This window comes from Solanum dulcamara, chromosome 2, assembly GCF_947179165.1.
Source record: "Solanum dulcamara chromosome 2, daSolDulc1.2, whole genome shotgun sequence".
Taxonomy (NCBI): Eukaryota; Viridiplantae; Streptophyta; class Magnoliopsida; order Solanales; family Solanaceae; genus Solanum; species Solanum dulcamara.
The window spans coordinates 77,280,457-77,294,339 of record NC_077238.1 but is presented as its reverse complement, the minus strand read 5'-3'; the positions used below and the strand labels follow the sequence as shown (position 1 = coordinate 77,294,339).

General features: G+C 35.6%; 2 protein-coding genes across 3 annotated transcripts in view; one reads left to right on the top strand and one right to left on the bottom strand.

The window, feature by feature from the left end:
• Positions 1-13,883, bottom strand: part of LOC129880813 (structural maintenance of chromosomes protein 6B-like) — a 54,220-nt gene that overhangs the window by 4,523 nt on the left and 35,814 nt on the right. For both annotated transcript variants that reach the window (XM_055955016.1, XM_055955017.1), the window contains 3 exons: positions 4,784-4,863; positions 4,609-4,687; positions 4,426-4,483 (listed from right to left, as the gene is read on the bottom strand). In XM_055955016.1, coding sequence (XP_055810991.1) covers positions 4,426-4,483; positions 4,609-4,687; positions 4,784-4,863 — 217 coding nt within the window. The remainder of the gene's footprint in view (positions 1-4,425; positions 4,484-4,608; positions 4,688-4,783; positions 4,864-13,883) is intronic.
• LOC129880814 (uncharacterized) lies at positions 8,450-9,600 on the top strand. The gene is made up of 2 exons (XM_055955018.1): positions 8,450-8,749; positions 9,325-9,600. Exons 1-2 carry the CDS (start codon positions 8,551-8,553, stop codon positions 9,558-9,560), a joined length of 435 nt encoding a protein of 144 aa, XP_055810993.1. The 5' UTR covers positions 8,450-8,550; the 3' UTR covers positions 9,561-9,600.

Here is a 13,883-nt window from a genome sequence, read left to right as displayed (position 1 = left end):
GTTCTGTTCATCGATCAGTCTTTGGTCTTTTTTATAATGGTTGTTCTCTTAGTGCAAACGGAAGCATATGGAGGGTCGCTGTTAGTTGATATTTCTTGTTGATTGGGTTTATTTAGGAGGGAGAGCTGAAGTCTATGGTTGTATTTGGTGGTTGATAGTCTGTCAAAAATGATAGTGGACAGATAGATGGTGGTGGCAGAAGGATATGGAGGAAGAAGAAAAAAATATTATTTGATAAAGAAAATAAAACAAATTACATTTCAATTCACGTGCTCAACTTGAAAATCACTTATTATCCACATCAGTGTGGCGTGTTCAATAGGCACATTTTGGATACAAACGAGGTGTTTAATAGGTAGCAATCTCAGTTAAGATGTTTTATGATAAGTAGTGGCTTTGTATCGTATCCAGAACAGTACTTAGATAGTACTGAAACCATATTTACAAAAGGGACTCTAGGGATTGTCTATGTATTGGGCTACCGCATCATACAGATCTTTTGCATCCATTGTATTACATTTTAAGCAAGTCCATAATGATTGAGAGAGATTGTAAGTCTTTTAAGACGACGTCAATCTATGTAATTTTAATTTTATCTCGTCCTAGTGTATTATCATCTACAACTACAAGTATCAGTCATACCTATAGACCGGCGCATATAGAGGCCTACATATATTTATACATGGCAAGTAGGCCTGATTGACCAGAAAAATAGCCCAGGTTGACCCACTACCTAACTGCACAGCTCCTACTGTAACGGGTTGAAGCTAGCCCAAGCCCTAAGGTGTTAGGGATAATCCTACCATTCCCAGATCCCCGCCTGACCAGAGATCAGATTGGTGTTGGGGCCATTGGCCTAACAGGCCCAAATATATTTTCTAGGAACATTATCGGCAGAGGTGGATCCAAGATTTTGAGATTCCAAGTACCACATTATTTTTTGACTTGATCTATTTTGATCTTCGGTTCGGATTATCTGTCTTTTTGGTTTATATAGACAAGCTGATTGAAAGTAATAATTTAATAATTATGACAATTTTAAACAAAGCATAAAAGTTCAATAATATTACTAATATCAACAAAAATATATTATGTATTTATAATCGTCCTCGACGAATTTTCATATTTTGGAGCTATTGACTCAACGATGGACATCTAGAACTAGACTTACTATAAATGCATATTTAAATGCGCAAAGCAAAAGCTTAGTGAACTCTATGAACTTAAAAACAGAAGAAAGAAATAATAAAAACTTAAAAAATAATAGGAACTCATATGGAAAAAAGAGTCAACAACAAATAAAGAAACAGAAGAAAAAGAAGAAACAAGAAACAGAAAGAAAAGAAGAAGCAAAATAGAAAAACAAAAGAAGAAAAAGGGAGAAATAATCTCCTCTAAGGCTGTAAGCTTATTAAATGCAGAACACAAATTAGTTCTCTAAAAGTGTTGCAGGCTGGGGTCAATCTCATGGCCCGTGGGAAGAAAATTTTAGCATTTAGCTAGTGGCACCAAATGAACATTTATTAGTATGGGTGTCACTTTACATATTTATAATATTTTTTATATATATACATAGTTTCGATTGATGTGTGCGGGTGCCATGGCACCCCTCCCTCCGTAATAGATCTGCCCCTAATTACCATCAAACTTCGAATCCTTGACCTTGCATTTCCAAGTTTATAGCAATAACCAATCATGTATACAAAGCTCTTTGTAAAAGAAGACACTAAAATACAAACAACTTAATCACAATATTAAAGCCAACGAATTTTAAGTTATAACACAGAATAATTACATAAAAAATTAAAAAAAAATGATCTTTTTTATAAAGTAAATAAGTTTGTTGAAAGTTTGGGCAAAAAACGCTAGTACACAAGAAGTAAATCAAAATTGATATAATTAGTGTAAAGATATGGCACCTGGACATAACTCAACCCCAAAAACTAGCTCATGAGGGAAGGATTACCAAAATCCATAGAAGCAGACGACCAGTCCATTCTCCAACCCATGTGGGGCTTTTACCCACTCTAACACCCCCCTTCACACTCAGGCCCAACTGGAGCATGGACTGGGAGTCCAAATGGGGATGGACCTAGCTCAAATACCATGTAAAGATATGGCACCTGGGCCTAACTCAACCCCAAAAGCTAGCTCATGAGGGGAGGATTGCCAAGTCCATATAAGCATAGCACCAGTCTATTCCCCAACCAATATGAGACTTTTACCCACTCTAACAATTAGATATAATTAATATAAAATTAAACCGGATACCAACATTGGAAGTTGATTCTTTTAGGGTTATGGATGTAATAGAGAAAAAGGATGTTATGTTCAGAGTTAAACCACTTTTGATTGTTCTCTGAGTTCAATCTCAAAAATACTTGAATTCAAAAAATTATAGAAAACAAAAACACGAGCACAAACTTAGATCCACTTTTAGTTTCAATCTTTCACAACTTTTAGAGTCCTAAGCTTTCTAATTACTTTATTCTTTAAATTATAAATACAATCTACTATCTTATGGAATTTTTCCAATTTTGCACGTATTACATTTATATTTTGTAATCTTAAATAAATAATGTTACAGTGAGGAATAAAATAAACGGATGCTAACCTCCCCAAACACCACTTTGTGGGATTTCATAGGGTATGTTATTGTTGTTGTTGAATAAAAATGAAGACAATTTGCAAGATAATTTATTTTTTGAAACAAAAAAAATAAAAACAAGACTGAACTGCTCCCTAACCAACCGACCTTAGGGTTTAGGGGTCAGGGGATTGGCCAGGCCACTCCCCATAAGGATTTTAACATGCGGTGAACTGTTCCCCTCAGAAAGTGACTGAACCCTTAGCCAAAAGTTAAATTTATGTTGAGAATTAGGACATCTCATTTATCAGGCTTACGTAAGATATGAGTCATGACTAAAGAATCTACTGCAACCACTCATTATATCCTCTATGTGTGCACATTTATTCATATAGTATCCGCAACGCTCTCTAGATAGAAAAAGATTTTTGCTCGTCTGGTATTTGCAGCAACATTTGCGGATGACATAGTTTTGATTGATGAGACTCGGAATAGAGTTAATAATAGGTTGGAGGTTTGGAGACAAACTCTGGAGTCCAAAGGGTTCAGATTGAGCAAGACCAAAATAGAATACTTGGAGTACAAACTTAGTGTTCCGATAGATGAAGAAGGCATGAAAGTGAGGCTTGCCACTTAACCTATCCCCAAGATAGAAAGCTTTAAATATTTGGATCCATCATCCAGAGTAGTGGGGACATCGACGATGATGTCACACATCGCATTGGGGCAGCATGGATGAAATGGAGGCTTGCCTCTTGAGTCCTGTGTGATAAGAAGGAACCACCTAAACTTAAAGATAAGTTCTACAGAATGGTGGTTAGACTGACATTGTTATATGGAGTGGAATGCTAGCCAGTCAAGAACTCTCATGTTCAGAAGATGCATGCTACAGAGATAAGGATGCTGAGATGGATGTGTGGACACACTAGGAGTGATAAAATCAGGAATGAGGTTATTCGAGAGATGAGAGTGGCCTCTGTGACAGACAAGATGAAAGAAGCGAGACTGAGATGGTTTGGGCATGTGCAGAAGAGGGGTGTCGACGCCTCAATTATAAGGTGCAAAAGGTTGGATTTGGGGGTTATGCGGACTGCGATGGTGTTGGGGTAGACTGAAAAAGTATTGGGGAGAAGTGATTAGACAAGATATGGCGCTACTCAATATTACCGAGAACATGACATTAGATAGAGAGGAGTGGAGGTTGCGGATTAAGGTAGAAGGCTAGTAGGGACATAATGGTGTCTTGACTTGTGTCGGTTTAGGGTTGGTCGTAGGTCTAGGCGTGCCATTATAGTTGTGTTGTTATTGCTTTTTGATTATCACATTACTTTGCTATTGTTATTGTTATTGTTCTTGCCTTGTAAAATTTACATCATTTTTCATTTTTTTCCATTATGCTATATATGTTATTTTTCTCTTACTTGGGGCTGATACTTTTGAACCGAGGGTCTTTCAGAAACAGCCTCTCTATCTCCATGAGGTAGTGGTAAGGTTTACGTACATTCTACCCTCCCCAGACCCCACTTGTGGAATTTCACTGAGTATGTTGTTGTTGGTACTTGCAGCAACAAATTAGTCTCGCATCCCAATTTTGATGATCTAAAGTTGATCTTTCTTAAGATATATAACAATACTTTTCTTCCCCACACCATTACCACATATGATCACAGTGCCGACCCAACTATTTACGGATTACGGCTTAGTTGATTGATTATGGTGTGAGTATCTATATAAATTTGAGATAAAAAGGGATTTTACATTCAAATTTTCCGCGCTAGGTCATCAACCATTGTTTCTTGCATTCACTTTCCTAGTATTTCTAAAGAATGAGAAAAAACCTGAAAGTCCTCGTGTGTCACGAACACTGCTGCTTGATGCATCTTGGGGCATTTTTACCTAAGGAACATTTCAGAGAAACAAAAAAATAGATGGGGAAACAAAATTTAAAGAATCAGTCCACATAAATAAGAATGGACTACTAGCTTAGACAAACAGAACCACGTCAAGTTAATTCAAATCACCTCTATTGAAAGAGTCTTCTCTTCATAACTAACTTTGATGTGCCCACTGATTCCTTTCTTACCCAAATGGCCATTAAATCTAGAGCAAAATTGGCAATCAAGAAAATCGAGATATGAAGGAACTGCCAACTAAGGAACCTACATAATATGGATATGCAAATGATAGAGATCCTACTGCCATGTTAACTGGCGCTTCAAAAGAGTAGCATTTCTCTGGAATTTTCTCCACCGTAGCTCGAGAGCTTTATGGCATGCCTGACAATATGTTTAGGAAGATTTATGTTAATTAACATTAACAAAACAAAAGGGCAAGACACAAGATGGATAACATTATCACTATGAAAATGGGTAAAAGATTTCAAATCCAAAAAGTATTATGAACAAAAGACTGACTTAATATAGCATGATTCCCCAAATGTCATAAATATTGGCTGAATTGCAACAATTAAGCAGGTATTGCCTCACTAACTTTGCTGTGAGACAGAAACTTGAGTAAAGCTGGAGGTCAAGATTTGCAATTTTAAGATGACTAGCTTTTCAAGTCATTCCAATTAACTCAGAACAGGTACATAATCTGAGAAATCAGATGTACATCTTTCACTAGTCAATCTAGCACAATCACTTAGTAGGTAATAAAATACTAGGTAGTTGGAGATAGCAGCTCGTAATCTATATATAACACCAACAATTGTCTGTCTTACTGTTTACAGATAACTCTAGTATAAAAGAAAACACATTTAAACAAAGATGAGTACAGGCCAAATTTCAGTAAGAATTAAAAGTTGACCTATATGATAACACACTCAACTGTATGAAAATCAAAACAACCTATAGGTTCCTTTGGTTGGAGAGATCAGGTCATCAATAGCTCAAGTTATTTGCAGATCGAGTTATTTCAATCCACCAAAAAGAAAAAGGCAACTTCCAGGAGGGACTTTTGTCTGCTAAATGGCTTTCCATGGAAAAGGTACTTCATGTTCCTTCTGACCTAGAAGAACTTAATAGAAGGACCTAGCTTAACTACCATTTCTCCAGCCATTTTATAGCATTTCATCTTGGTGTTAGCATAGTGGAATATTTTTGAAACATGGTAAGAAGAAGGTCCTTATGGCCCATCACCAAATCATTTCATTCCATTCTGCACTTAATGTTCAGCAATAAGATTGACGATTCTGTGTAAGGCTTTTATGCCCTCATAATTATCACAAATTTGTGTAAAACTATGAACACTTTCTTAAGTAGCGGATGCTCCATCCAAGTATCAGATCAGAATCAGATTTTTCTCCCATACCTCACTTTAAAGCTAAGTATTTCAGAGGAATTATATCAATATCTATTTATCTGCTCCCACACATACCTAATAGGAAGTAGGGATTAGCTTAGAGCTTCAATTCATTTATCCTTTCCATACTTGCCCACTGTTGGACTTCTCCACACCCTTTGTTTTTCATTGCAAAATCTTTGCATCCACTTTCCAAGGTGGCTTTGTTCAATGATTTTAAATTATTTACACACAAACCAATATTTTGTATCAACTTTATTACCTTTTCCATCTTATTAGGTGCAAAGTTCTTCCTTTTTCCTTTACTATTTGTCAGAATGTCAATAGAATATGTGTGAATATAAGTCTAGATCATTGTAGTTGACAAAGGGAAATCTTTTTTTCTATGAAGTAATTTTTTTTCATTGTAGGAATCAAGAGGCTGCAAAATAGTTACATAAGTGGTATAGAAGAAAAGGATGATTGCTAGCTCCAGTACAAATGTTCATATTAGAACTAGGGAGCCAACAATTTATTTTTATTTTTTTTAAAAAACACTATCAAGGGAGTATATAGGAAACAAAGAAGCCCAACTAAATAGATACATAAGACGTCTAGATTTGAGGGATTTGCAAGTACAGTGATATTCCATCAAAACATAGTTTGTTCCTTTCAGTCTAGATACTCCAAAAAATAGCAGGAGTTATCATCCTCCAAAGTTTTCTAATGGTGACATTTTACAGAGTACTCAATAGAATACAACAACATACCTGGTGTAATCCCACAACGTGGGGTCAAGGGAGAGTAGACTATACACAAACCTTACACCAACCTTGACAGTACAATAGTCTATAGAATACTAAAGGATATTTCATTTAATTATAAAAAATTCTTTATTAGCATAGAAATTAATTACCTACCAAATTGTACGTAGTCTAAGACTATTACGTAAGGCATACCTCTTATACATTTTATTTAATCAAATCAATGAGAAATTTCTTCTAATTTGATGGATAAGAGCCTCTATGATCTTGGTGAGACACAAATAGCTTCTGCACTGGCAGGCAATTCAAGTCCAACCAAAATTTTCTTCTTTTGTTCTTCCTTTCGGTTTACGATACCACTCCTCTCTCCGACAACCGATGCCATTACTCTCAGGATGATTGGACGAGTGCATCTCCACTTTGGAAACTATTCATGCATGGCTTCTCTATCAACCAGTGTTGTGAAAAAGCGCCGAAGCGCTCGCTTTAAGCGTGAAGCGAAGCGAGGCGAGGCACTAGCGCTTCAACATCGTGAAGCGAAGCGATTTCAGAAAAGCGTGCGCTTCATGGGAGAAGCGAGAAGCACGCTTCATCTAGAAGTTAGAAAAAAGCTCGCTTGTTTGGAAAAAGTGGCGCTAGTTTTTTTAAAAAAAAAAACTGTAAAACTTACCATTAATTGTTCCAAGCTGCTGTGACAGTGTGACTTCTTCTTCAACTTCGACAGTTCAACGTCAACTAGGTTAGTTTTTCTTCTTCTCTTCTTCTGTTCTTCTCTTCTTCTCTTTCTATTTCTATTTTTATTTCCATTCAGCAGTGCTGCCGTCTGCTCTCAACTCCTGCGATGTTCTTCTCTTCTTCTTTTTCTATTTCTGCGCAACTGCTGTCTGCGAAGAATTATTTTTTTCAAGTTTTATTCAGCAGTTTGGCCATTTTTTTTTGAAGATAAAGCATATGCTCTGTTTTTTTTTTCACAGTCTGGCTGCTTTATTTATTTTTTTTAATTTTGCTACAGCTGCTCTGTTATTGTTTTGACAGTTTGACTTGTGTGACTGAATTATTATTCTATTTTTTCTTTGTAGTAAGTTGTATTTTCATAATGGCACAAAAAAGGGATCCAGCTTGGGCATATGGAATTGCAATGGGAAGTAACAAAAAAATCAAATGTGTTTTTTGTGATATGACATATAATGGCGGAATATTTCGTCACAAAAAGCATCTTATTGGTGGTTATAAAGATGTTAAAGTGTGTCCAAAGGTCCCGAATAGTGTGAAGGAAGAAATAAAAGAGTATTTTACGAAAAAAATAAATTTAAAACTCAAATGAATCCTGAAGCATCCGTGGTTAATCTTGTTGATGATGATGAAATGGATGATGAAGTTTAAGTGAATATGTTGGGGCCTCCCTCAAAAACAAAAAAGAAACCTTCAACTAGTGAAAGTGGGTCATCTACCGCTAGCAATGTCAAAGGTCCTCTTAATCTCTATTTCTCGCAAAAACCAAATGAAAAGAGAAAAGGTGGACCTATTGATCTAGAGGCTTCTAGTAAGATTTTACGGGATCGTGTTGTATCTGCTTTTGCTAGGTGGATGTATGATGCAGGATTGCCTTTCAATTGTGTTAACTACACCGGAAGTTTTGGTGAATTCATTGAGGCAGTAGGCCAATATGGCCCTGGAATGAAGCCCCCCACCTATCATGAGGTAAGAGTTCCTTGTTTAAAAAAAGGTGGAAAAGACAAACAAAATTGTAGAAGATCATAAGGTTCAATGGAAAACATATGGTTGTTCCATTATGATGGATAAATGGACGGCAAGGAATGGGAAAATGATCATCAATGTTTTGGTGAATTCTCCAAAAGGGAGTGTGTTCCTTGAATCTCATGATGCTAGTGACTCTTCTACTGACTCTAATAAGATATGAACTTGTTTGAGAAGACTATCTTGAAAATAGGCAAGGAAAATGTGGTACAAGTTGTGACTGATAATGTAAGTGAGAACAAAAAAGCGGGTGAAATGTTGAAGGGAGTGTTCCCGCATATTTTCTGGACTCCTTGTGCTGCTCACTGTATCAACTTGATGTTTGGTGACATTTTCAAAGAGGCCCCGTATTCTACAGGTGAACTTGAGTCTTGATATTTAATATTCTTTTTTAATCTTCATGTTAGTTTTCTTACTTATAAACTATTAAAATTTTTTGAATAGTTTTTGGTAAGGCTGTTAAGATACATTCTTATATCAGTCAAAGGGCACTGTTGTTGAATATGATGAGGAGATACACAAAGCAAAGAAATTTGGTAAACCCTGCTAAGACAAGATTCGCAACAGCTTTTTTGACATTGCATAGTTTTTATATGCAAAAGAAAAATCTGAGAACCTTATTTATGTCCACTGAATGGAATGAAAGTGTCTATGCAAGGGAAACTCTTGGGAAAGAAGTTGCGAGACACGTCATTAGTCCATATTTTTGGAATGACACTGTTCAAGCACTTAAAGTTGGTGGTCCTTTAGTTAATGTACTTCGTATGGTGGATGGGGAGAAAAAACCACCAGTGGGCTACATTTATGAAGCCATGGATAGGGCAAAAGAAAGTATTGAAAAGGCATTCAATTATGATGAAAGGAAATATATGAATGTTTTCAAAATTATTGATGCAAGGTGGACGGATCAACTTCATCAACCTTTACATGTAGCTGGACATATTTTGAACCCGGGGCTCTATTATAAAAATAATGAGATGAAGACTTTAACTGAAGAAGTGTGGTTGGGATATCATGCATGTGTTGAGAGGATGATCCTAGATAAAACTTTGCAAGACAAAATAGGGGATGAGCTTGGTGTGTACATGAAAGCTCATGGGCTACTTGGAATTGAGTCGGCCATTAGAGCTAGAACCTTAAGGTCACCAGGTGAGCATTTCAACATTTAACTGTTAGAGCTTTAACTTTTAAGTTATTATATATTAACTTTTAAAATAATTCTTCTACAGTTGAATGGTGGATGCAATATGGTCATAATGTCCCAAACTTGCAACAATTTGCTATTAGAATACAAAGTTTAACTTGTAGCTCATCCGATTGCGAGAGAAATTGGAGCGTGTATGAACATGTGAGAACCTATATTTCGTTATTACTAAAGTAAATGGTATCTTAATTGTCCAAAGTCCTCCCATTAATTACTTTCAACGAATTCTATGCAGATTCATACTAAAAAGAGAAACAGGCTTGAGTAAAAACGCCTGAATAATCTAGTGTTCATCAAATATAATAGAACATTGGTGCGTCGCTATAATGCTCGCAATACCATTGATCCAATTTTGTTGGATAATATTGATGATGCAAATGAATGGTTAATTGGAGCACCCAAAAATCATGAAGATGAAGAAGTATATAAAGGAGAAGGTCTCACTTATGGTGATGTTGCTACGGCTAGTGGTGTGGAGGAGAATATTTATGGTTTTAGGGGGAGTACTTTAAGGGGCAAGGAAAAAAGAGTAGCTACAGGTTCAAGTTCATGTTCAAATAGAAGTAGAACTCTTGTTGATGAGTCCTCCGATGAGGAAGAAGACGAGGACCAAGTAGAAGTAGAACCCTTGTTGATGGCACTTCGAGAGTTTGAGGATCTTGTTGAAGAATAGGATTTTGCTCTCTTTGTGATTTGGTTATGCATTTGCTTTATATGTTGTTACTTATGAGGATTATTGACTATCTAGTTACTTTTTAATCTAAGTCTTTTGAGTTCTTGATTATTTATCTATGCATATTTTATATTTTATATTTTTATACTAAATACGCTTTTTCGGAAAAAAGCATGCGCTTCGCTTCACGCTTCTCGCTTCTGTGAAGCGAGCCCCTGTCGCTTTTTTCCGCTTCTCGCTTCTCAAAACACTGCTATCAACCTTTCAGGCGTTGCTCTTTCTAGGATTATCTAATGACTCTTCATCTTTCTGGCGACCATTCCAGTACCACTATCTCTTCGACGACCGAAATCACTGTTTTCTAAGAGACCTAGCACCCTCATCTAAACCTTGAACTTTTGTCATCAATTCAAGTTACACCGACATTGTCCAGGAGTTTTGCCCGATCATATCTCTTTTAGGTGCTCAAAAATAGATTTACTTTCATGTGCAGTACTAGAATCACTTTCTTCCATTGAGCAGTTACCAACGATTCCCATTGGAAAGAGTTCAAACATTGCCTTTTTTTTGTGATTGTGCACTATCGAGCGAGATTTTGGCGTCGATAAGAAATATAGGGGGAAAATATTATTGAATTATGTATCTACATTACATTATTACACAGAGATATTATTTATAAACACAACAATACAATCCTTTATCAAGTACAATACTATTTACTATTTTTATTCCTATTATTGTTCCTACTCTAAGTTGGATTGTATATACCTATTCCTATTCTAACACTCCCCCTCAAGTTAGTGCATACATGTCATATATCCCTAGCTTGCTACAAATGTAATTAATACAAGGACTAGTGAGGGACTAGGTGAGAAATCTGCAAGTTGATCACTCAACTTCACAAAATTAACAGTCAATCTCAATGTGCTTAGTCTTCTCATGAAATACTATATTTGATGCATAATGTCAGTCAATCTCAATGTGCTTGGTCTTCTCATGAAATACTGAATTTGGGGCATAATGTCGATAAAACACAAGTGATAAATTTTTGAATTGCAGTGTTGGACTTCCCAAACCAAGTTTGAGTAGACTGTTTCAGACCATAGAGTGACTTACACAATCGACATACAAGGTTACCAGACTCCCCCTGAGCAACAAAATAAGGCGGTTGCTCCATATAAACTTTTTTCTAAAGATCACCGTGGAGAAAAACATTCTTAATGTCCAACTGATTAAAAAGCCAATGGAGAATGACAACTATAGATAGAAAAAGGCGGACATGTGCTATTTTAGCCATGAGAGAGAATTACTGTAATCCAGCCCAAATATCTTAATATGCCTTGTTTTTCTTTTTTGGCGAAAGTAAATCCGAAACAGAAAGAAAACACTGTAGGAAAACTCAAATCTTTCGGAAACAATGCAATGGTCGCTAGAAAGTGCTTGAAATTTGGTATAATATATATGAAACGTCTCAAAATCAAGAGATGAGTAGATCTTGAACAAAAAAGTCACTGTAAAACTGGCTGGAACATGCTCATGCCCTGGATTATTAAATTTAATGGTCGAAAGTGTTCACAATTTAAGAAATAAAATTATATGAGTAGGGTCGAAATGAAGGCATGACCCTACTGAGAAAGAGAATGATAAGGGTAGGGTCAGAATGATGGCACGACCCTGCACAAATAAGAAAGTATTCACCGAAAAGATGGCACGATGCTAAGCAAAATGAATATGAAAAAATAGTCACCGAAAAAATGGCACGATGCTACACAAATAAGATATGAAAAAGTAGTCACCAGAATATAATAATGCATGGTGCTACACAAATCAGATATGAGAAAGTAGTCCAAAAAAATGCACGGTACTACGCAAATTAAATATGAAAAAAAGTAGTCACCGAAAAGATGCATTGTGCTACGCAAATTCGATATGAGAGAATAGTCATCGGAAAGATACACGATTTTTTCTAACATAATCATTGGTCTGACTTTTGCTAACATAATCATTGGTCAGACAACCAACATATATGGGTAATAACCGCCTGCCGGCAGCAGAAACTTTTTTGATTCTCTACCAAGACCGTAGAGGCTCTGATACCATGTGAGAAATATAAGGAAAAAATATTATTGAATTATGTATCTACATTATTACACAAAGACATTATTTATAGACACAACACTACAATCCTTTACCAAGTAGAATACTATTCACTATTTCTATTCTTATTTCAGTTCCTACTCTAAGTTGGATTGTATATACATATTCCTATTCTAACAGCATCAACTTTTTATATTTTCAAAAAAAGAAACTTAAGTTGGTTTCCCACTTTGAATTTGAGGAACCTTTTAGAATATCAAGAGAATACAAGTTAAAATTCATTATACTTGAATAAGGAAAACTCTATAGGATACTTTGTAATATTATGTATTTAATTACAAATAACTTACCTTGTTATCATAGAGATTGATTACCTACCATATTATTGGTAGACTAGGGCTCCTACATAAGGAGCATCTCTAGTAAAACTACATAAATTAGACCCATTGGTGAAACTATTTACTGAAATTGGACCAAACCCAAACTATTTACCCTCGGTGGAACCATGGCCGGAACTATTTACGCGCCTAGCCCACTCTCTTCTTATTTTGCGCATGACGTCAACATCATAACTATGAATTAATCCTCTGTGATGCTCCGTCAATATATTGATACCATATTGGTATCATAGAGGACTAAGCTTAATTCTTAGTGATACTCTATGAGTATATTGATACCCTATTGGTATCATATACGATTTGGCTCAATTAAGAGAAAATTATGAAAGTCAAAATCTTATTTATTAAACTCTAAATTAGAAGAAAATATATTTTATAATTTTTCTCTTTTTCAAATTTTTTACAAAAATGTATCGAAACTATGACTCTTTTTTAAATTGTTTTTAAATTAAAATATTAAAGAATTGAAACATACATCAATGATACCATGACAGTATGCAGATAAATCATAATGGAATCATGGATGATTGAGTAATCTCATCGAAGAATTGAAGCAAACCTCAATAAAACACTGCTTATTTACTCTTTGATACCATCAAAGTATAATACTTTGATGGTATCAAGGAGGAAGAAGCAGTCCTTCAATGAAGACACTGCTCAGTTACTCTTTGATACCATTAAGGTATATTCATATTCTGTAATATACTATGATGGTATCAGAGAGGAAAAAAAGGTGGCGGCTGACATCAGCACGCGAATTTAAAATAAAAAGGGGGTATGAAAGTAATGAGGCATTTAAGAGTAAATATTTTACTTTTTTAGGGTATAAGTGTTCTTTTCCCTTCTTATTTTATCAAATCTATGAGAAGTTTCTTCAATTTTAACATGATAAGAAAATAGACCTTGAACTAACTCAACTCAAAAGCTAGCTCTTGCTATGAGGATTGTCCAAGACCATATAACAAGACAACCATCCATTCCCCCAACTAATGTGGAAAATTCTAACATCCCTGTATGCTCAAAGGTTAGATGTCTGCAGCATGGACATAATAATATTGGCCCTACATTTGACAAACCAAGAATAGGTATGAGTCTGGCACTGCCACCATCACTATGGTAA

What these genes read in the sequence shown, in the direction of transcription:
- LOC129880814 (XM_055955018.1), top strand. Translation starts at nt 8,551, where the DNA reads ATGAACTTGTTTGAGAAGACTATCTTGAAAATAGGCAAGGAAAATGTG. An exon ending in AGAGGCCCCGTATTCTACAG is followed by an intron (nt 8,750 to 9,324) that starts GTGAACTTGAGT and finishes CTTTACATGTAG; the next exon opens with CTGGACATATTTTGAACCCG.